This window comes from Thamnophis sirtalis, unplaced genomic scaffold, assembly GCF_051295495.1.
Source record: "Thamnophis sirtalis isolate CommonGarterSnake01/CBP01778 unplaced genomic scaffold, rThaSir2_p1.2 scaffold_1, whole genome shotgun sequence".
In the NCBI taxonomy this organism is placed as follows: Eukaryota; Metazoa; Chordata; class Lepidosauria; order Squamata; family Natricidae; genus Thamnophis; species Thamnophis sirtalis.
In genome coordinates, this window is record NW_028261381.1 from 27,345,819 (window position 1) to 27,368,111 (window position 22,293).

Consider the following 22,293-nt stretch of genomic DNA (forward strand, 5'->3'; position numbering starts at 1 on the left):
TTTGGAAATCTACTATGTTGTCAAAATCAGTTTTCATGGGACAGTTTCAATGAGGCCCAAAGGAAATTATTTATCACAACTGAGAGTTTGTATACAGGTATTTCAGTTGATTCAAGATTCTGTCCCAGTCCCTGGAGGTTTGGATGGGGATGAACTGTCTCTGACTCAATCCAGTGAATATGATATGGCTATGGATATTTGAACTGTTCAGATCTGGAAATATTCCATCTTGAATGGGGTTCCACCCAGAGGTGGAACTCTGCCAGTTCGCCCTGGTTCGGGTGAACCGGTAGCAGCAATAGCAGGAAGCTCCACCCACCCACCCAGACGTCAACACGGATGCTCTGTGCATATGCAGAAAGTTCTGCACATGTCAGAAGCGCCATGCATGAGCACTCCTGGTTCCGAACCTGTAGCGAAAATAAGAGGAAACCATTACTGGTTCCACCTCTTCCTTCAAGGTTGGTACACAATACGGGTGTCTTCCTAGACTCACAGCTCTTGCTTGAAGAGTCAGCTGTGACTAGGAAGGCCTTTGCACATCTCCTTTTGTATGCCAGTTGTGTTCTTTGCTAGATCCGGGGCCCTCAAGAGAGTCACTGAAAGATTTGCAATGTTTTATATTATTCACCTTCTGTAAAACAGGCTTCTGGTTCAAGAGATTCTTCAGGTTCAGCTTCAGGTTGTTCTCCAATTTGGGGAAGTCCAACATCAACTGTACTACCTTCAGATGAACTAGATGCATTTAGTTTCTGCAAATGAATAAAAAACTGTTAATGACAGTTTTGTTTGTTATGGTCTTGGATGTGCTTAGTACATTCCAGAATGCTCTCTTTTTATTTAATAACTTTGAAATAAAAATTAAATTAGCCTACGCATACATTAATACCAATTTATTTTCTGAACATGAAGGCATAAGAAATTATATCCACATTGTTTTCTCCATGACACATTGTTATATTCATACTAGGATTCACAATTTGGAACCAAATTTGTTAACACTGTGAGCCAAATTCAGAACTAAAAATTCAGAAATGCTTTATTAGCATGAATCATAGCTAGCTGATTATTCAAATGAGGTAAAATAGAGAGCAGTATGAATTGTAGCATTTCCCCAAAATTATGACCAAACCAACCAAAAACTGAAAGCAGCATTTTCATGTCTGATGCAGATAGAATATGCATAAGCAGCAAACCATATTTAACCAGTTACTTCCCACTGACATGAAAACACAAATTATCAGTGTGTAAGTACTTCTAAGTTTCTGGAATTCAGAAAGGAAAGCAGCATATTAATTTCAGAGCAAGAGCCATTATTTTGCATTCTCTTTTGGCAATGCACTTGCACAAATGACTGTGCATTCTAAAACTACTTTTTATTCTTGCATGGTACACATATAGGTCCTTTGAGTACATAGTGAAACGTATATGTGTATTATTTGGTGTAGCATTTAAAAAGCAAAGTTGACCTGTTTTGGAAGAAAGGCATTACCTTCATGATGAGTAATGCTTTAAACAAACTGTCAACTGGTTTCCTGATCCTATTCAGAGAAATGAATGTTGTGCCCCATGAAGATAATATGAGTACCATTGTGAATAAAAGTAGTGATCATGTCATTTTTAGCCTTGTACAATGTTATTAACGTGTATAACATTAACAAAATGGCTGCACCGGTAAGTAACTAACTTTATGTGGGAATGATATAAGCAGATGGTGAATTGTCACATACTTGTATTGGTCTTTTTTTTTTAAATCAGGTAAAGCTATAGGCATTTATTCATAGGCATCAACCTTGTTTTGTGAACTCTAACAAGCTTAAATGTTAGTTTGATGAAGAAAATACTTTACCATCTTTATTTTGCTCCAGTTTGGGATGTTAATTATATAAACAGCAGAAAAGTTTAGTTACCTTTTAAAACTTACTGAAAGCACTTTGTATGATCCAAGCAGTTTTTGCCAATAAAAGCAGGTGTTTGTAGAGTCTCTTCCCATTTGTACCTAACCACAGCATAAATATCAGGCAACATCTTTTTTTACCCAGTGTCCCCAGGATGATGCTTGCATCTTAACCCCAACTCAATGAAAGAGACAGCTTAAGCCTTCCTTTGCTGTACCAGTGGTAGAGGTGGGTTCCTACCAGTTCGCACCTATTCGGTAGAACCAGTTCGTCAAATCTACCGAACCGGTTAGAAGAGGTTCCACCAGTGGACCTGAAAAGCAGGCCACACCTACAGAAGAGGTTCCAATTTTTTTTGAAACCCACCACTGGTCCTTGGATATGATTATTCTACGCTATCATGCTCATATTTATAAAACTCAGTGCCTCTGTGAAAGGTAAGGATAACTACTGCGTTTGTGGTGCAATCAGAACATTGCGTGTGTTGAAGTTGTTTTAACGCAAACCAAAGATGCCTTTTAAAAAACAAGTTTACATCATATTCTTATGCATGCCAGTGCTGTGTGTGAGGTAATTTAAGGTGGTTCTGGCAAGTGCCGTCAGCATCTTCATATCCGGTCACATGGGCGGCAAGCCACTCCCATCCAGTCACATGGGCAGCAAGCCACTCCCACAAAGGAGGCCACACCCACAGAGTAGGTTCGAACAATTTTTGAAACCCACCACTGACCAGTGGTAAAGCAATAACTCCACCCTGCCGTTTATTCTCACATCATCCAAGGGTGTAAAATCTGTGGCTCATGTCTTTTTAAGATGATTTTAAAGTAAGGCAATAGGAGAGAATCATGATGAAGATGGAACATATATCAGTCTAATTTTTTTTGTCACCTCAAGGATAATGGTTAGCATGTCTATTCTGTTATGAAGGAAAATACCTGGCTTATTTCAGCCAGTTTGTGATTAAACATTTGTTTCTGAAAAATATTTAGAATTTCAGGTTGGTTATTGCAATCTATTTCTAGAAGGCTTCAAACAATTACACCCCACAATAAACAACAGTTAATTTTTTACTTGACTTTTGAAATGTTACAGTAGGAAACAAACCAGAACTAGTCTGAATGCACTTTTCAAGATCAATTCTCCTAGTTGTTATGTAAACCAATATTAGGAGATTAATTTTGTATTACAAAGAAAATCAACTTTGAAAATATTGCACTATAGTAGACATTAATGATTAGAGAACATGCTGCTGTATTTATAACATGTATGGATTATAGATAACTAAAAAATAACCTTATTAATGTCAAGTAGTAGAGATATAATGGAAATATAAACAATGCATATTCATTCATGATTATATATTTTTGAGAGTACAAATAATTATTCTACACTGACTGTATTAAAAATAATCATAATAAAATTTACCATGTTTTATACTTTCCACTGAGTTTTTAATTATGAAAATCTAGAATTATGCTTTAATTACCAGTAATAGTTTAACTAAAATTAAGTAGAATATAACTTCTTGATCACATGGTCCAAGTAGGCTTCTGTAATCAACTGGCATATTATCAAAACCAGTCAAAATAATAACATTTCAAAAAATCATATTACCCTGAGAGTCAGTTTCATTGTACATTTGTATTCAGGATTTTTTTCATATTTTATTGTACATCACCATTTGTGACATACATGGTTAAAGCAATTCTGTTTCTTTTCCTTACTATTACATCCAAGAATAGGTTTTGCATAGGAATCATTTCCACATATTATACTCATGATGGCACATAACCAATTAATGCTAATCATAAATGACATATTTTACCCTGCTTAGAAATTGGTCCTGAGTGAAATTGCTATAATATAAAGTTATACTGTATCATATTGAAATCAGTGTCTGGATTCTATGTAAAGCTATACAATTATGCGTATGCATATCTCAAGCAACTCAAAAACATTCCAGTGGACAGCGCACAACTTATGAAATAAGTATATATAGGAATTATAGCATTCATTACCGCATTCATTCTACTAGAAAAGTCCAATCTACTTCCATAGTAAATGCCAGATGCAATCTCTTATATAAAAACTGCAATAAATGGAGATTATTCAGATGCACTACATTTATTTAAATGAAATCTCTTATGCCCATGACCATTGTTGGACTGAAGCATAAATTCCAATCTGGTTTTATAATATTAGCTATGTATATTTTATGTTTAAACATCAAATTATCCTGTATTTAAAAATTTAGAACTGTGTAGCAGTTTGCTTGCATCATTTCATCCCTGTTTTATAGCACTATTGTTACAACAATAGGAGCACAAAAGCCAAAATCAAAGTAAACAGGCATCTTTTTGCTTTCCAGAAAAAAAGATGGTATAATTCACATATTCATTTCAATAAAGAGGTAAAATAATTTCTGTGTATTGTTTCATAAGCAATGAAGTAAAAGAAACCACAGATACAAATTTGACCATTTTTTAAATATCCTTCATCTGCAAGTCATTCATTATATTAGTATGTTGTGTATTTCATGTACAAGCAAAAAGATCAGGGAAAAATTAGAGAAACTGATGTCATGCAAGTAAGTACTCTTACATCTAGCCTAGGAATTTACAATTAATGAATTGCAAATTTAGGCTTGTAAAAATTATTCTCAGTGGAAAAGATGGTGTTTTATAATAACCACAACATCTGGATTAGATGCTGCATAGAACCCAAACCATTACAAAAATGAAAGACCCCAAGCATTTGAGCTCTGCTCATGCTACTGACCGACAGAGATGGTTAAATTGGAGGGGTGCCTCCATAGCCCTGCTGTAATCTCAGAAAGAGTACAAAGGAGAAGGGTGATCAACTACCCATCTTCAAACACTTCAGCTGGAGCTATGGACCAGGACAGCTATTAAGAAAATAAGATAACCAAGTCATAGCACAGGTGAACACAGTGCCATATATGCATATATACGTATCACATTTTTCCTTGCAGAATGCAGAAAGGGGTTAAGAAAGAGTAAGCCAAATGAATTAAAAACATGAAGTAAGAAAAAAGAAATATACACTATTCATTCTACCTTTCCATACTTTCAATATTTGCAAGTGATCTTTGTACTGATTTAAACATAGACTTTTGCTTGTTAAACTACTCATCTCTTTCTTTTTTGAAAATCGATCCAACCACAACTTTCTGTTTTCACTTTTGTCTTGACTAATTCATTCTTCCTTCATATATTGTAATTAGAGCCTCCTTTGTTCTGTTTATATGACCAAAGCACCCCATCATGCTTCTTTCCGATTAATATTCAACTTCCTATTCATTCTACATTCATTCACCACTGGTTCATTCTTGAACTTTTCTTTTCTTTTCTTTTTACAACACATACTTTGTTTGCACTGCATTCAGCTTACTGTGATATTTCTCCTACTCTCATTTAATCCAACAAGTAGACAAGAACATACTTCACACACTGACTCTTTTGCTTCTTCTGACCAATATTCATTGTTTGCAACAAGCCATAAACAATCCACTACCTGCTGCCAGTATTTGCACATCTTAAAACATCTCCACTCATTTTTCTAACTTTATATAACTTGCAACCATTCTCTTAAGTTTTTCCCTCTTCAATAGGACTGCCTTGGTATTTGAATAATTGATTGGCAGATTAATATTTCTTGATGCATTGTATAATCTCTTTCACTGCAAATCACTGGGGATTTGCACAGAGAATGCTAACAACATGCCATCATCTGCATACAAAGGTACATTCACATTTATGTTGCTAGGCAATACACCCTCATTTTCACTACAAGCTTTCCTTATACATTCATCCATACATGTATTAAAGAACCAAAGAGACATTAGACTTTCTTGTTTTTTCCCTTGTTCAAGTTTTGAACAATTCACCAAGGATTTCATTATTTTCTCATACATGTTTACTTTCCTTATTGTCAAACTTCTCTCTAGATTGGAAACAATCCAAGTAAAAGCAAGTCTTTCAGAGTGCTGATTGGCAATACTTATTAGAAGGAAAATTAAAGTTACAGCATAAGAATTTTAATAAATGTTCTACTTTCAAATGAGAACCCTATATAAGCAGTCTTAAGAGGCAAAACTCTGGCTTGTTTTCTTGCTTGTTTTCAGTGCAAAGTGAAGGAGGTTTCCCTCTTTTGTGATGGTGGACCAATCTGCACTGCATTGATTCTTAGTCATGTGAGAAATTGCTCTCCCAACTGCATGCATTCAGCCTTCAATTTTCAATTTCACATTCACACAATCATTCTATGATTCAAGTCTATTCATTTTATTATATACTTTCTCCAAATCAACACACATTTTCACACATTTGTACATTTCAGTAATCTAATGAACAGCAAAAATATCTGTTCTATATACTCCCTTGCACAGCAAAAAGACACAATAAACCTCAAATTTTACCCATTGTCATCTCTTTACCTTCCCAATCAAAATTCCAACTACACCTTTATAGGCAAACAGAGTAAACTAATCCCCCCCCACCCTGTAGCTTTTATAGTCATCAGTACTTTTTTGCTAATATCTCCTTTAAAGAATAAGAATAATGGGACTCTCTCAATTATCAGGCATGGACATATGTCTATGTCTTACATTACATATGTTGCAAGTCACCCCTCAAGCAAATTAAATAATACTTTAACATTTGTCTAGGAATGCCATCTACATTTTAATCTTTTTTCAACATTTTTACAGGCATTATGACTTCCTTTTCAACATTTTTTTCTTGCACATTAATATTTGTACTAGTAAGAAAATAAATAGGAGATCCCAGTATAAGCTACCTTTAGTTTATTTGTTTATTAAATTTATATGCCATCCATCTTGAAGTAACTGGAAAAAAATGTTAAAAACAAAATAAAGAAATAATCATCTTCATTCTATTCCTAGCAGCCTCTACTTGCTCTTATCATATGTTCAGATTCTATTTATTTTGTTGGGAAAATATTATATTAAGTAATCTGTTTCATAGATAGGCTCTCTTCCTGCAGTTTTCCTACTCCCACTGAAGGTAATTTCTTTCATTTCCATTTATTAAAGATCCAACTTGACACTACCTAATAATGGTTTGTCCAACAATGACTCTAGAAAACTATAATAACAAACTCTTCAAAATCATAGTGACATGTGTGCTATTGATGCAAATGCCACACATTATGTAATTGTATCCTGTCTCTGAATGGTTCAATTATCAAATACTACTGTAGATTCACACTTGCACATTTTTTCATATATTAGGCTGATATGTCACCTTACACAAAGCCATCAAAGTCTACTAAGCAAATACAGTTGACCTGGCAGTTTAATCTAGAAACTACTAAAAAACAGATTATGAAGTCCAGACAATATTGAAATTGTTGATGTCATCCTTTCAGGGAAACTAGGAATCCAATATTATGTAGAATTGTAGGACTACTTTTATTGTAAAGTTATATAACAGACCTTGCAAATTTTAATGTGCTCCCCGCTCTTCCTTATCTTCATGAAAACTAGGCAATGTCTTATATGAGACATTTACTCAGGTTACATTCCTGCCATAGTTCTTTTTTAGATGACAGTTGTTTTAGTAGTAGCTCTTCATCCTGTCCTTCAAGACCATTTCTTCTGCTCTATAATTCTAAGACTGCTTACTTATTCAGTATTCACATTCATCAGGAAATTCAATTACCCCCAATAGTAGTTTCAGTCAAAGAACATGTGTTGGTTCAGATTTGGACTATGAATGGGGCAGTGACGTGCGGTGAGGTTTATGGCTGGTGAGGCACTGACAGTGGTGGGTTTCAAATTTTTTTAGACTTGTGGACTTCAACTTCCAGAATTCCACAGCCAGGCATGCTCAGTTCCGATTTAAAGCGACAGCATTTGTTTTTCTCCTTTGCGAAAGAAGTTTCCTTTTTTTCTTTTTCTTTTTCTTCTCCCTTCCCCTCCTTCCTCCCTCTCTCCATCCCTCCCCCCTCTCTCAAACACATACACATACACATACACACACACACACACACAGAAGTTGGATTGGACTATCTCTCCTATTCCCTTCTCTCTCTCTCACTCACTCTCTCTCAAACAAACACACACACACACAAAGTTGGATTGGAGGGAGAGCACCAGCAAGGAGGCAGGAAGCCAGTCAAAGAGCCATACTGGAGCACACCTACTTTCCCCCAGCCCTGGAAGGATCCAGCCCAGCTTCACTGATTACAGGTTTGAAAAGGCAACGTGGCTCTGCCTGCAATCAAACTACACTTGGGGAGGGATAGCAGAAGCAAGCTAGGGTCCTTCTCTCCAGCCTTTGCCAAAAGCCCCGCACCAGAAGGATGAAGTTTGAATTCCTCCCCCTCCCTCCGACCCACACATACCTTTTCCAACTGTTTCAGAGAGGATTTCAACTCTGCTCTTGCCTCGGGTCCTCTGAAGAAGTCCCGCCCAAACAAGCGCCCTCTACTATGAGGCAGGAGAACTGCGTGCCTCACCTACATCAGGAATTTTTAGGCTTTTAAACCTTGCTTAACTCTGCTCGAGTGATCATAAAACACCTAAAGTCAGACTAGATGAGGCACACAATTCTCCTGCCTCATAGTAGAGGGCGCTTTTAAGAGGCTTTTTTAAACAGTTAAGCAGAGTCATCCATGGTGAGGCAGCAACTAGCTCAGCCTGACCTCAGCTCTCGCCTTTTTCCTTTTACATTTTTCTTTTCATGATGGGAGTGGTGAGACTGTGCCTCCTCTGCCTCACCTGACTGCACGTCACTGGAATGGGGAGACCCAAATTTAGTCCCTTCTCATGAAAAGTCATGCTCTCTCAGCCCAACCTACCTGACAGAATTGATGGGAGAAAAATAAATCTTGTATTGCACTTAGATGTTAAGTATACATTAAATAAATATAGTAATTATTTTTCTTTTGTGAGAAACACTCTCATTTATATGAAGACCCCAAAATACCAAGATAAAATAAATTCAGCTTCATTAAACATACTTCAATTCAATGGGACTTCATTAAGAATAAAAACATAGGATTGCATTGTTAACATTCCAAAGACTGTCCTCCCCACCCTCTAATTTTAAAATAATTGTTAAAATAAGAATGTCAACCTCCACCATCCTTTATGAAACATGCCATGACTGGCATCTTACCCAAACAATTTACTATGGGAATTAGGTCACACTAAAAATGTTATTAAAGTTCAGATGCTATATAAATATTAACATATTCTTTCTTTTTACAAAATAAATGCATCAGATTATACATTGCTAATTGTATAATGAGTATATTCAGATATATTTTAATTGTTGTTTTAATTTTCAGAAATCTGTCATATACCAATAAGATACACAGATACCATTAGGAAATATTCTTGTTCAAATACACATCAAATTTATTATCATGCTTTCATTCATTCAGCAAAATGACATTGCAAAAGGAAACCGCTTTTCAGTGTAGAAAAGTGAAGCTAATATCAGAGTTAAGCATGATTGCCAGGGAATACTTTTAGAAAAGCAGCGAACCAGCCTAATTAGTTTCAGAAAGCAGCAAACCAGCCTAATTAAAGCGTTCTGAAAGTGCCCTTTTTATATAAAAAAATAAAATCAACTATTGCTATGATTCCCATAGTTGTATTCATATTCATCACTTTGAAAGATTTTTTTTAGATTTATGCAAAATGTTAAAAAGAACTCTTCATGTTATATTCTTTAATTAAAATTAGACATAAGAGAAAGGGATTATTGGGAGAAAAGGCTAAATGGGGACTATAGCAGAATGATGAGAGTTAGAAGACAGCATGTAGAAACTGTTCAATTATTTATTTTTATCATATATCTGGGGAGAAGAATCTTAACTTAAAGGAAATCATTCTTTCTTAAACCAGTTTGGGGGCAACACTTAGCCAACTTAGAAATATGAGCAGGATCAACTCTGGATTGGAGTTGATATAGGAATTAGACTAGGAAATTGACAAAACATGAAGGCAATGTCAAGCTACTTGTATATCACACCAAGAAAGGTCAGGACTGTCCATGTTATGATTAGTTTTTGTTGCAATCTAGAAAAATAAACATTATGTAAACTAGTGCTGATTTTCTTCCTCAGCATGAAAGGTGGCTAATGATTATAACACTACAAGGGAAGGAAAAATCTTCATTTGATTTGGAGCAATGGATTGTTTATACAGTATATCACACAGGGGCAAGCAATATAGTCAATAGATTTAAAACTGTTCTATTTATAAAATAATTTAATAGCCCCCCCTTTTTTTCTTTTTAAATTATAATGATTATAAACTATGACATCACATTATTTCATTACCTCTGGTGTATATAGGAAGACTTTTCTTTCACTATAATAAAAATTATTTTAGCCAACATATCAAATTCTTTAAAACGTGCATAAAGAAGCAACTTTGTGCATGCTTTTTAGTTGCAGTATCTGCTTGTTATATTTCCATACATGAGAAAGAGGAATGCATTCCAGTACTAAGGATAATGTCTCTGGAAGAGTATGCGTTACTTCATATGGACTGTGTGGAACCAGATTTTCAACGAATGTCTCTAAACGTGTTCACAGTTGCCCATTAATTTTGCCTAGAACTGACAGTTTTTGGATTGGTATACAAGTCTCAGGGCCAAATTGTATCTTGTTAAATGTGACCTTTTTGAAGATATGTGCAGAGAAAAAAAGTGAAATGTGGGACGCAGAGATGAGTCTTGGGTTCATGGCCAAATCACCATTCCTATGAACAAGGAACTGAATGTTTACATTGGTGAATAAGTTTAAAACTTTAAAAAATCTAACAGAGGGAACCTGATGAAGGCCATCATGGGGCAATATCATTTGCGCTACAGTTAATTAAAATTTCTCTGGCCCAAAAAACTGCGGTTTTATCACTTCCAAAGTCAGTGAGTGGAACTGTCATAATTGTGGGCCTGGTTGGCAATGTTACCACCTTGTCAACATGCTTTCATTGAAAAAAAAATAGCATTGCTGAGATGATTTCTCTTTTTTATAAATTATGTAACTAACTGGCAGAAAATTGGTAATATGTGGCATTCAAATTTATTAAAATGATGATTCTCATTAAAAAGAAAAAGCACAAAGATAATCCAACAATGTATATTTTTAAATAGGATAAAGTTCACTCCAGTTTGATTAAATAATGAATACTTTAGTTTGTCCAGAATTAAGCTAAACCAATGCTTTCAAAGTTGAATACATTGCATGCAGCTTGTTCGCATTGCTAAAATTGTATGGTAAAGAAACACAGGTGAATTAGAGTCTGAAATCCTACAAATGTTCTAGTTGCCAGTACTGCCTGACCATGCTGTGATGTGAGTCATGTGACTCGGCGGGGAAGTAGCGGTGAGGTTTCTATAATACTGCAATGAATGGGGAAGGGAGATGGCAGAGTAGCATGCAGGCCAGTCAGTACCCATTTAAAATATAATATCATACAGAGGTAGAACTTGCTTAAGTAACCTGTGCAATATTGGTGCTGTTCGTTGCTGTCTGACAAAAAAGCACCAGTTGCATTCTTGAATGATCCAGCTTGATTTTAATCCTGCGAGAAGTAAGAATGGTAAATTTGCATACAGTATCTTGGCGTTTAACTCCGGGTAGGTAAGTATGATTTGACTTAACAATATGACTATTTTTTGTAAAATTAAATATAAAAACAAGAAAATAACTGCTTATTTTTATGTGAAGAATGGCCAGATTGGCCTTGAAGCATGTACTGCTCAGTCTTCTTAGAATTCATCGTAAGGAGCCAAGATGAAATGGAAGTGAAATTTTAAGACAGAAACTATATTGACTTGTTGAATTGGAAAGTTTACTTGAAGACTTGTAATTTGTTTGAAAATCATGCACAAAGCAGGAATATTCATATATACTTCAAAGATCTAGCCTTACTGTTAGTATTCAACATAAAACATGAGCTAGAGTTTCACAATAAAACTCAATAAACAAATGTCTTCCAGCCATCTTATATCACCCAAAATCTGAATTGGATCCAGATTTAGATGTGTGCATTGGAGTTAATGCAAGTGGACCTCTTCTTGTTCGTCAAAATGACTTACCCTGTGAGATGGGGGGAGGAGACTTTATAAATCATTTAAATAATCATTTTAAAAAATTAAGATCAAGATATCAAGACAAGGATTGACTTACGTAATGACAAATTAATTATGGAAAATTTTGCATAACGGAGCTTTCTAACAGCAAGCCACATATTTTATTGCCAGGGCTACTTGCCAAGGCAGTTCCAATTATTTGTTATTATTAGCATGGGCTACGCAAATTAGCCATAGATGAATAGCTTACAGAATCACAAAGAGTCAGGCATGAGTCCGAAAAGTCAACTTTGATCCTTTTTTTTTACTTGCATGAAAAAAAGCTTCAGAACTAAATTTAATCAATATATGTATGAAGGGAAAATTACATGTTTTCTTACTGATGCCACTGTAAAATTTAAGCACGAGCTTAAGGATTCATTCTATTTTCTGTGGATGAGGAACATGAAAGGTCGTATTGTGCTTTCTCAGAGGATATTAAGATCCCACTAGGCTTTTCTTTTGATAAGAAGCCTGTTCACCACACAGGGTGCAATCCCAATCAGGAGTAAAAGGAAACACAATCCTTGATGAACCTCTACATCATCTCAATAAGAGGAGTAATATTATGAGTTGATTGGTAGCTCCATCTTTCCCATATCTTTCATTGTTCGCATAGAGAATTCCTGTAAAGAAACTGTAGCCTAAATCTTTCTTTTGGAAATCAAGGACAGATTTACAATCAACAATCTTCAGAATCAGAGGTGGGTTGCTACCGGTTCATACTGGTTCGGGCGAATCGGTAGTGACATTTTGCCCTGGGTCGCAGAACCGGCAGTAACCCAGGCTGGCCATGCCCCTGAATCGGTTCCGTGGGGTTTTTTAGTAATTTTTTCATGTTCTGCGCATGCGCAGAACACTTTATAATCAACTGCACAAAGTGCACACAAAGTGAACTGGCAGCAACGCCGGCACTAACCTATCACTGTTCAGAATGGATAATTAATGTTATTAGATTTTGTTTTTGAGAGACTCTGAATGGAGAGACTCAGTGGTAGTAAGTAGTAGTAGTAATAATTATAAGAGAATGCACATATTCTCATTTTCTCATTTATAGAGGTTCTCTTAAAAACAATAATGGGAGAAATAGTGAGGAAAGATGGGAGGATTAAAATGGTGAATGGAAACTTTCTAATTTCTCATAAAGTATTGATTGAAAGTATTTGTGGGGAAACATTATTTTCTTTTTTTCCTGTCTCTTTCAGCCTTCCAAGTACAAAGAAGAAGAAAAAACTGCTCCAAAAATGTAAGTGGAAAGAGAGGCTGGGAATCTTAAGTTGTGAGAAGTTGGGTGGTATAAAATTACTGTATTGGAATGGATGAATGAACAAATAAATATTGCCTTTTTTCTCACTTCTGGAGATGGCAGCAATTTCAAAAGCTTATTTAACAGATGTCCAGTATTTAAATGTTTAATATTTAGCAGAATTAAAATATAATCCTTGAAGAATTGCATTTATGAAATGATGGACAATTTATTTCTAAAGTAACTTAAAACAATATCAAAATCTTAAAGAAATGCTATTATATCATATAACTATATGTTAATAAACATTAACATAAGATGATTGATGGTGATAAAGAACTCAAGAAGTTCAAACTTAAGGAATAGTAAATGGCTTTTTAAATATCATAATATAGTTAGTAAAAGATTTATGGATTCTGATGAACCATGCATAAAAATCTCTGAATAAATCAAATAAGCCATGTTTAGAATCAATTAAAGTTTTCGTTGCACAAATGTATGAAAACAAATCTGATCAAATCTTTATTATGGTCAGACCAGCATAAGGAAACTGGTCCTTAAAAAAGTATAAAGTGTAAAAAAATATAAACTTCATGCCTAAAAATAAAAATTTAAATCTAAAGGAGATATTTAAGCAACTATTCAATTCTTCCATGAAAATAGATGAGATTGGAAATTTAAATTTCTCTGTATTACAAACTAAAATATTAAAAGCTGAAAATATTATAAGTTGTTTGATAGGAAAAATATCACAAATTTATATTGCCTGAAATATAGTACTAGGTTAAAGGAAAGGAATACATATCTTTTTGGCTTCAAGGACTTAGCTTTTCATCTGTAAATTACTAAAGTTTCTAAAACTATTTAAACTATTATTTTGTTGATATTTTTTCCATCTCGATTATTTTATTTTAATTACAATGTGCCATGGTTTTATACATTGCTATGGAAAATCTTTGCCAAGAAAGGTAGAATACAAGTTATATGAAATAGCTAATTAATTATCAAATTATGTATCATTTGGTATTTCTAAAAACTAGGGTAGCTAATCTGGCCCTTTATAAACCAATCATTAAATTATAAATGGCTTTTATGAATACAAAATGGCTCAGTTTTTCCTAGCCCAAGGAGTATTTTATTTCATCTCTCTGGAATGAAAAAAATATCTATCCATTACCTAAAGAATTAAAAAAGATTTATAAATAATCAGGTTCTAATAATAGCCAGGTTCTAAATTTGGCTTTAATGAAACAGACTGAAATTTCTCCTCAAAGTAATACTGTAAATGCAATCGAAACTATAATGGCAATGGCAGACATACTTACTAGGAAAAATTGGGAAAAAGAAAAATGGCTTTATAGCTGATTTAAGACTTTGATCCTTCATTAAAAAACTTCAACTTCAAATGATTTACAAAATAATACATAGAAAACAAACCAAGTAAAATTAGCACACCCACTTTTTGCTTGCATGCTAGTTAGAATGAGTGTGCAGAATTCTGCAATTTTCATCAAATGTAAGTCCTCATTAGCTCATTTATAAAGTATAAAATTAACACTGAGAACATGATTGATTTACATTTAATGCTGCAAGTTAATTTCCATCCCATTTGAGCCAATTTCTAAATGCCGAAGAACAGAATGGCTCTTGAGTCACCTCTGTTATAATATAAGTTAAAGAGCTGTGCAGCAATATTTCCTAAAATTGTGCTATGAATAACAAACATTTAATTGCAATCCTGTATTTTTTCTGTAAGTTAGAAAAATAAAAAGTCAATGACATTGATGTTAATCTTCTGAGAAAGGCCAACATATCTAAAATGATCTTAATGGATGATTATAATATGTTGGCATTCATTTCATACAATATTAAGTAAGATATGTGGATTTATTTGAAAAGGTATGAAAACAGTACCTGTGAGTTCAACTTTTTAATAAGTGCAAATCATGTTTTGAAAAGAACACCACAATATATGTGTTGCATATTACATAGGACTTACCTCTTTGCTTTCTTCCAGATCTGACTCACTGCTAAACTCCTCTGTATTTAAATTTTCAAAATCTGATTCTCCAACAGCAATGGGTACTGTCACAGTTACACTTGGGTTATTTATGAATGACATGTAATCACTTTCATCAATGATGTATTTTTCCACGCTGCTTCCTATGCCGCTGGTAGTCCCATTGCCATCTTTCAGATAGTTAAAATCTTTGGCAATATCTACTATCACATGATTAGAAATGCAACTGTCTTTCTTATTGTTTAGATCTTCAAGGGGCTTGATTTCATCCAAAGCCTTTTGTTTTCTCACAAACGCCTTTTCTACACATTCATGAGCTTTTCTTTTTATAAAATCTATTCCTTTCTGAATCCTAGCCACTGCAATTTGGAGGTTGTTCATTTCATTATCATCATCTGTAGCAGCAAGATTGTCTGAACTGAAGGAGCTCAGGAGCAAGGCCAGAAAAAGATTCAAAACCTATTAGAAGAAAAAAAGGGTCACTCAGTTTATCATGTTATTGGCCACAAGGTTTGAATATTTTGATGTAAAATATTCAAACACCAAGTGTTACTTCTTCTTGAATACTCCTATATCAGAGAATTTTAATGCCTATGTTCTGCTTCCTAATCTGATATCTTTTTTGAACATAAGGAACCAACACTGAAATAGATCAGCATTCTTATCAACCCACTTCTGTGTTAGGTTATATTCCCTGACAGAAGATGCATTAATTTGATTGTTTAAGATACTCTAACACTGTTACTGACTAAACATAATAATTCAGATTAACTAATCATGATTTGCACTTGTATCTAATATTAGCATCCTCAGAGCCAAAAAATATGTTCTCTACATGTAGCATAGACATCATAGACTTAATTAGATCAGTGATCTGACTTCATATAAAGTAAGGTCCCTGTGTTTTCCTGATAAAAATGGATAATGTCCATGATAATTATAACAGAAGTACCCTTAAAAAGCACTCTCTTGCCCACTTAACAGTGTAAAAGCATGCAAAGTGAGTAGATTAATAGGTACCACTTCGGTGGGAAGGTAACAGTGTTTGTTTATATATATATATATATAACAAACTGATAACGGATAAGAGCCTGTGGCCTAATGGCTAAGATGTCTGCCTAGTATGTAATATAGCCCAGGTTCAAATCCCAGTAAGGGTATGGCTAGCTGATGAGAGCTAAATAGCTTGAAATAGATCTATACTAGTCTCCCTTTATTTATTTATCAGCACAAATACAACAAAACATGTATATATGTAGTATTTGCATGACCTTCTGACTAGAATAGAAAAATAATTTTTTAAAATCAAAACTGTTTTAAATTTATGCCAATTTTTCAATGTCAATATTTAAAGAATCCAGTTGTTATGCTCTACTTGCCTTAAGTGGACATTTGTTTGATACGTACCACTAAATTGCCAATCACCATGACCATCATGAAGACAGTAAGGCACATGGGTTGTCCAGCAACCTCCATACAATCCCACATAGTCTCTATCCATTCTCCACAAAGAACTCGAAAGACAATCAAGAAAGAATGAAAAAAATCATTCATGTGCCAGCGTGGGAGTTCACAGTCATTGGAAATCTTGCAGACACATTCCTTGTAGTTTTTGCCAAACAACTGCATTCCAACCACAGCAAAAATGAAGACAATGATAGCCAAAACCAAAGTCAAATTTCCCAAGGCACCAACTGAATTGCCAATAATCTTTATTAACATGTTTAATGTTGGCCAAGATTTTGCCAGTTTGAAAACTCGCAGCTGAAAAAATAAAAGCACAAAGGCAACAGTATCAGTGTTAATTACATTTGATTTTAATTACTTTTAAATCATAATAAAAAAGAGTTAACTTGTGCAGAAATTCTGCTCCTGAAAATGGACACTGGATTTAGAAATCCATGTGAGGATTCTCCAGAATATGTAAAGTCAATACATATTGGTAGCTTTAAGTAATTGTGTTTGAGACTCAAGCTGTGTACAAACCTATTTTGAAAAAGATCTTACTAGTCTGGGTGAATTTAATACCTAAGAAAATATTGATCAGTATTTAAATTCTGCTGTTATATTCTTCATGCTGTTAGTTTCTGACTTATTTTATTTTTGAATAGCATTCAGGTATCAGAATACAGTATGTATATTCACAATTTGATTACTCTGAATACATAATACAATCAAAATGTTTCTTGAAACCTCCTATGGATATTTACCAATCTGAAGGATCTTAGAACAGACAACCCTTCCACATTTGCAAGACCCAACTCCATCAAGCTCAGGCTGACTATGATGCCATCAAAAATATTCCAGCCTTCTTGGAAATAATAATAAGGATCCTTGGCAATTATTTTGAGAAACATTTCTGCTGTGAAGATGCCAGTAAACACCTACATACAAAAAAAAAATCATTTGTTGTCAGTCCTAAATAACAGTGAACAGTCTATTCATAAAAATGTTGTTGAGAAAGATAAAGGAAAATGTAAAAAAGTATCTCCAATTGAACAGTTTGCTATTTTGAGAAATGGAAACATGTATTTTGATATGTGCATTTTTGTATATCCTTACCACTAGGCATAATATTCAGTCTCACACACTCCCCATTCATAAGGCAGCTATCTGCTGGGAACAGCTGTGAAGAAAACATCTGATACCAATTCCTCTAGAATAGTGATGGCAAACCTTTTTTGGCTGCAGTGCCAAAAGTGGAAGCAGCAGAAGGGGATCGTGCACTGGTGTGCCACACCCATAATGCTATGAGCCCTCCCCAGTGTGTGTGTGCACGATCAGCGACACACACCCCCCCCCCTGGTTTTACCATGGGTTTTTTCGCCTTCCCCAGGCTCCAGAGGCTTGCTAGGAGCCTGGGGAGGGCGGAAACACCCTTCCCCCCTAGGATGCTCTCCGGAGGCCTCAGGAGATTCCCTGAAGCCTCCGGAGGGCAAAAAACGGCCCTACGGGCAACCCGGACGTTCAGGAATGGTGACTTCTGGTTTGTCCATAGGGCCGATTATCGACCTCCAGAGCCTTCAGGAGGCTTCCGGAGGTTGAAAATCAGCCCTACGGACAAACCGGAAGTCACCATTTCCGAACTGGCGCCTTCAGGGGCCTTTAGGAGGCTTCCCTGAAGGCTCTGGAGGGCAAAAAATGGTCCTATGAGCAAACCGGAAGTCCATTCTCGAACTTCTGGTTTGCCTTGGAAGCTTTGGAGGCTTCAGGGAAGCTTCCGGAGGGCGAAAAACAGCCTCAAAAGAAGGCCAAAGTCAGCTGGCCAGTGCGTCCATGTGCACTGGCCAGCTGACAGGGCATTGCTTTGCGTGCCCTGAGAAATGGCTTTGTGTGCCACCTGTGGCACGCGTGCCATAGGTTCGCCATCACGGCTCTAGAAATTGCCAGATTTTGTAAGCAGCAGATCTCATGTCCTCCTTGCACTTCAGCTTCATATCTAGAATTAAAAATATTACTAGTATTAAAATCAATCGGATTTCAGTCTTGGTATATTGATTTGAATGGAACCCCCTTGAATGACTTAAGCTAGATCTAAGCAGAGTCCAAAAATTCAGCAATCTGTCCAATAAATATAATTCTTTGCTCTCTTATGGGACTGCGGAAGACTTACCAAGTTTCCAACGGAGAGCACATTATTAAACTGTTGAGTCATCGGGTAATGTTCCATTGCCATAAACAAAGTATTTAAAACAATGCAGATGGTAATAGCAAGGTCCACAAACGGATCCATCACAATCAAATTAACAATATGCTTTATTTTCAGCCAAGGAGCCCAGCAATCCCAGATTAAGCACATGTTAGCAAATTTGTACCAGCAGGGAGGGCACTTCTGTCTGGATTCCTCAAGTTCTAGAAAGAGTGAAAAGAAAGCATACGGAAAGAGAAACGTTCAAAAAGCTAGCCACTTTTTCCATTCAACACATACATTAAGAAACTAACACGAACGAGGATTCTAGGAAGAACTTCCCTATGGACCAAGGACTCATTTTATTTTTTTACAAATGGCCAGAAAAATGCAAACAACTATTCTTTAGTAATAGCAATAGCAACAGGAATAGCAGTTAGACTTATATACCGCTTCATAGGGCTTTCAACCCTCTCTAAGCGGTTTACAGAGTCAGCATATTGCCCCCAACAACAATCTGGGTCCTCATTTTATCCACCTCGGAAGGATGGAAGGCTGAGTCAACCCTGAGCCGGTGAGATTTGAACAGCTGAAATGCAGAACTGCAGTCAGCTGAAGTAGCCTGCAGTGCTGCATTTAATCACTGCGCCACCTCGTAAACATGGATTGAAAAGAAGAGGCATGTTAGCAATATTTTTCTTTGGTGTGCAATGGGGACAAGGGATCTTCCTCTGTCTTCCTCTTTGGTGGCCACATATCCATGACTTGCTTGACTATAATTTAGGGCAGAGAGATGCCTTGTTTTGACAAAGTTCTGAGAGGAGAATCCATCCAAATTTCCTTCATGAAACAGCTCCACCTTACTTGTATCATGCAGCAAAATGGCTGCATTACTTCTATAAAGTCCACCAGAAGATTTTTTTTCTACAGCTTCCTCCAGGACTCCTGCAACCTTCTCTGGTACTTTCAGACTATGAAAGAGGATTCTGTACATGGAAGTGTCAGAGGAGCTTCTATCTATCTATCCTGACCCCTCTTCTAGTTTTTGCAAGTGCAGGATGAGGCAAAGAGGAGGAAGAGGTAAAAGATTACACTGACGTGATGAGGCAACAGGGACCCCCTTATCAAGGTAAATTGCAGACATCTTTGTTGAAACAAGACATATCATTTCTGGCAAAAGGCCAACTGTAGTTAAGAGTTTCAATTGGCATTTAGGAAATAGGACTACACTCTGATCTGACACCACATACCCAACCCATGGTTGGTGTTATGCCTGAATCTGTGCCAAATCACAGAAATGTGGTTTGCAAATCATATTTATATTCGCGGTAACCTGTGCTTTGCTGTTACGTTTGCATTTTAACATTATGAAAAACTGGAGTAGGGAAGATCTAATTAGAACCCTGTTTTATCTGAAGAAATTGTTGCAGCATGAAAATCCGAGTTAAACAGAGAAAACTGAAAGCAAAAAAGAAGCACTGTTCTGCTCCATTTGACTGGCTCTTTGAACTAAATAATCCAGAAGATTAGAATATTTAGAATTTTCTCCTAGAAGAACAAATCTGGTGTCTTTATTAAAAAATTTTTTAGGTCTTAACATTATACTGTACTGGTAATAAAGAAACAGTTTATATTGGGAAAACAAAAATCAACAGCCATCAACAAATCAATAACATTTAAATTAATGAATATGAAGATGTTTGTTTTTAAAATGGAAATTCAGATTTTGCCCTCTGAATTTTAGAAGCGTTGTTTACATGGGATGCTTACCTTCCATTGTGTTGGTAAGTATGCTAGCTATACTCATTGCTCTTTGCCTTGCAGTAGGATCTGAGAGAAAATCCATTGACATGTGGTAGGAACTGGAGCGTCTTTTTCTTAGTTCTGTTTCTGTGGTGGTACCCTGAAAGTATAGGATATATGAATTGGAAGAATATGGTTATTCTTTGACTTGTAGAAATAGACTACTAAACAAAACCGAACAGAATACTAAAGGTAGCAATATTCAATTCTTTGATACATTTTCCGCACATAAAAAGTGAGTCAGAGAGATAATTTGGCTTGAACAATCATTTCTATTATCAAGCTTGGTGCATCTTGGCTCAATCCTTGTTTGCAAAAGTTTGCCCAGAAGTAGTTACTGAAAATATTAACGCTCTGTAGCCATCTGTCATCTGGACTCCTTCAGCTCAAATATTCCTAATTAAGGAAGCAATCCATTTAAAGATGCCTTAAGGATTTATCTAAGGACTTTAAGGGTTTAGTTAATTATATTTGCATACAAATAAAAAGTTACATCAACTTCCATTTATAATGCTCAAATTTATTGCGCACTAGGCTTATAATTTCCCCCTTTTCATGTCTCCACCCTGTTTTTATAGTATGAAAATGAGGAGAGGCTTTTTTCAGAGCAGAGAAACAAAAGTCTGGTATGAAGCTCACTGGTCAGCATCATTATCCTTTCTAGCAACTGTTGCTAATGCCAACAGCTACTACTTGGTAGATCTACTTTGTATAAATCTGCACAATCTGGACATGACAGCAAAGGGTCCCTTTTCTGCATTTTTGCTGCCATTTAGTGGCTATTTGAATTTGTGCAGCCTGGATTTTCATTTTTTTTTTTTAAATCAGAAGCAGTTGGAATGACACATTATGAAGAAGCAGCATTGCTCTGACACTGCCCTTGAGTTAAATACAGTATTCTCAGCCTAATTTTCTTTCTTTAGGAACATTTTTTTTTAATGAGAACATTCCCATCAGAGCAATGCATCATCATCATCAACAACAACAGTGTTTTTCTTCTGGACTAAAAACAAAGATGGCTACTGACTGGTATCCTTTAGGGAGAAATATTGAATGTCTTAATCTCACTTCAAGAGAGTTCTAGATCTCCGTTGCCCTTTAATGTTAATGTTTCTTTGATTTAGTTACATGACAAACTGCTGAACATGTTAACACAGTTTTCCAAGTTGTGCTTACAACCATTGAAAAATTGAACAGGAACACAATGAAACAAAATTCCTCTATTTAAACTATATGTTTTCAATCTCCTCAGTCTATATGCCTAGTCAGATGACCACATTAAGGAACTAATCACTGGCCTCTGAGTTGCCAGAAAAATTATATCTGAATAAAATTTGCTGTCTCAAATGTCAAGCTCTATTTTGCCAAAGTAAAATGGCTGGTGATAAATGTTGCTCTTACTGTTTTGATGAAAGGTAGGTTTAGGAAAGCAATTGGTCAATTTCCCTACCTTCATTTCCCATCCTACCAAACACTGTTTTACAGTACAGAAGCTATCAGCAACCATTCCCCCTAAAGTGGAGCAGGAGCCTGGAATAGGACACTGAGCTACCAATCAAATTGCC

The 22,293-nt window shown here is 35.6% G+C and overlaps 1 protein-coding gene across 2 annotated transcripts in view; it reads right to left on the reverse strand.

Moving 5' to 3' along the window:
- SCN2A (sodium voltage-gated channel alpha subunit 2) overlaps window positions 1–22,293 on the reverse strand; it is a 119,553-nt gene that overhangs the window by 18,995 nt on the left and 78,265 nt on the right. For both annotated transcript variants that reach the window (XM_087709610.1, XM_087709606.1), the window contains 6 exons: window positions 20,696–20,828; window positions 18,911–19,149; window positions 17,508–17,681; window positions 16,705–17,061; window positions 15,277–15,756; window positions 632–752 (listed from right to left, as the gene is read on the reverse strand). In XM_087709610.1, coding sequence (XP_087565736.1) covers window positions 632–752; window positions 15,277–15,756; window positions 16,705–17,061; window positions 17,508–17,681; window positions 18,911–19,149; window positions 20,696–20,828 — 1,504 coding nt within the window. The remainder of the gene's footprint in view (window positions 1–631; window positions 753–15,276; window positions 15,757–16,704; window positions 17,062–17,507; window positions 17,682–18,910; window positions 19,150–20,695; window positions 20,829–22,293) is intronic.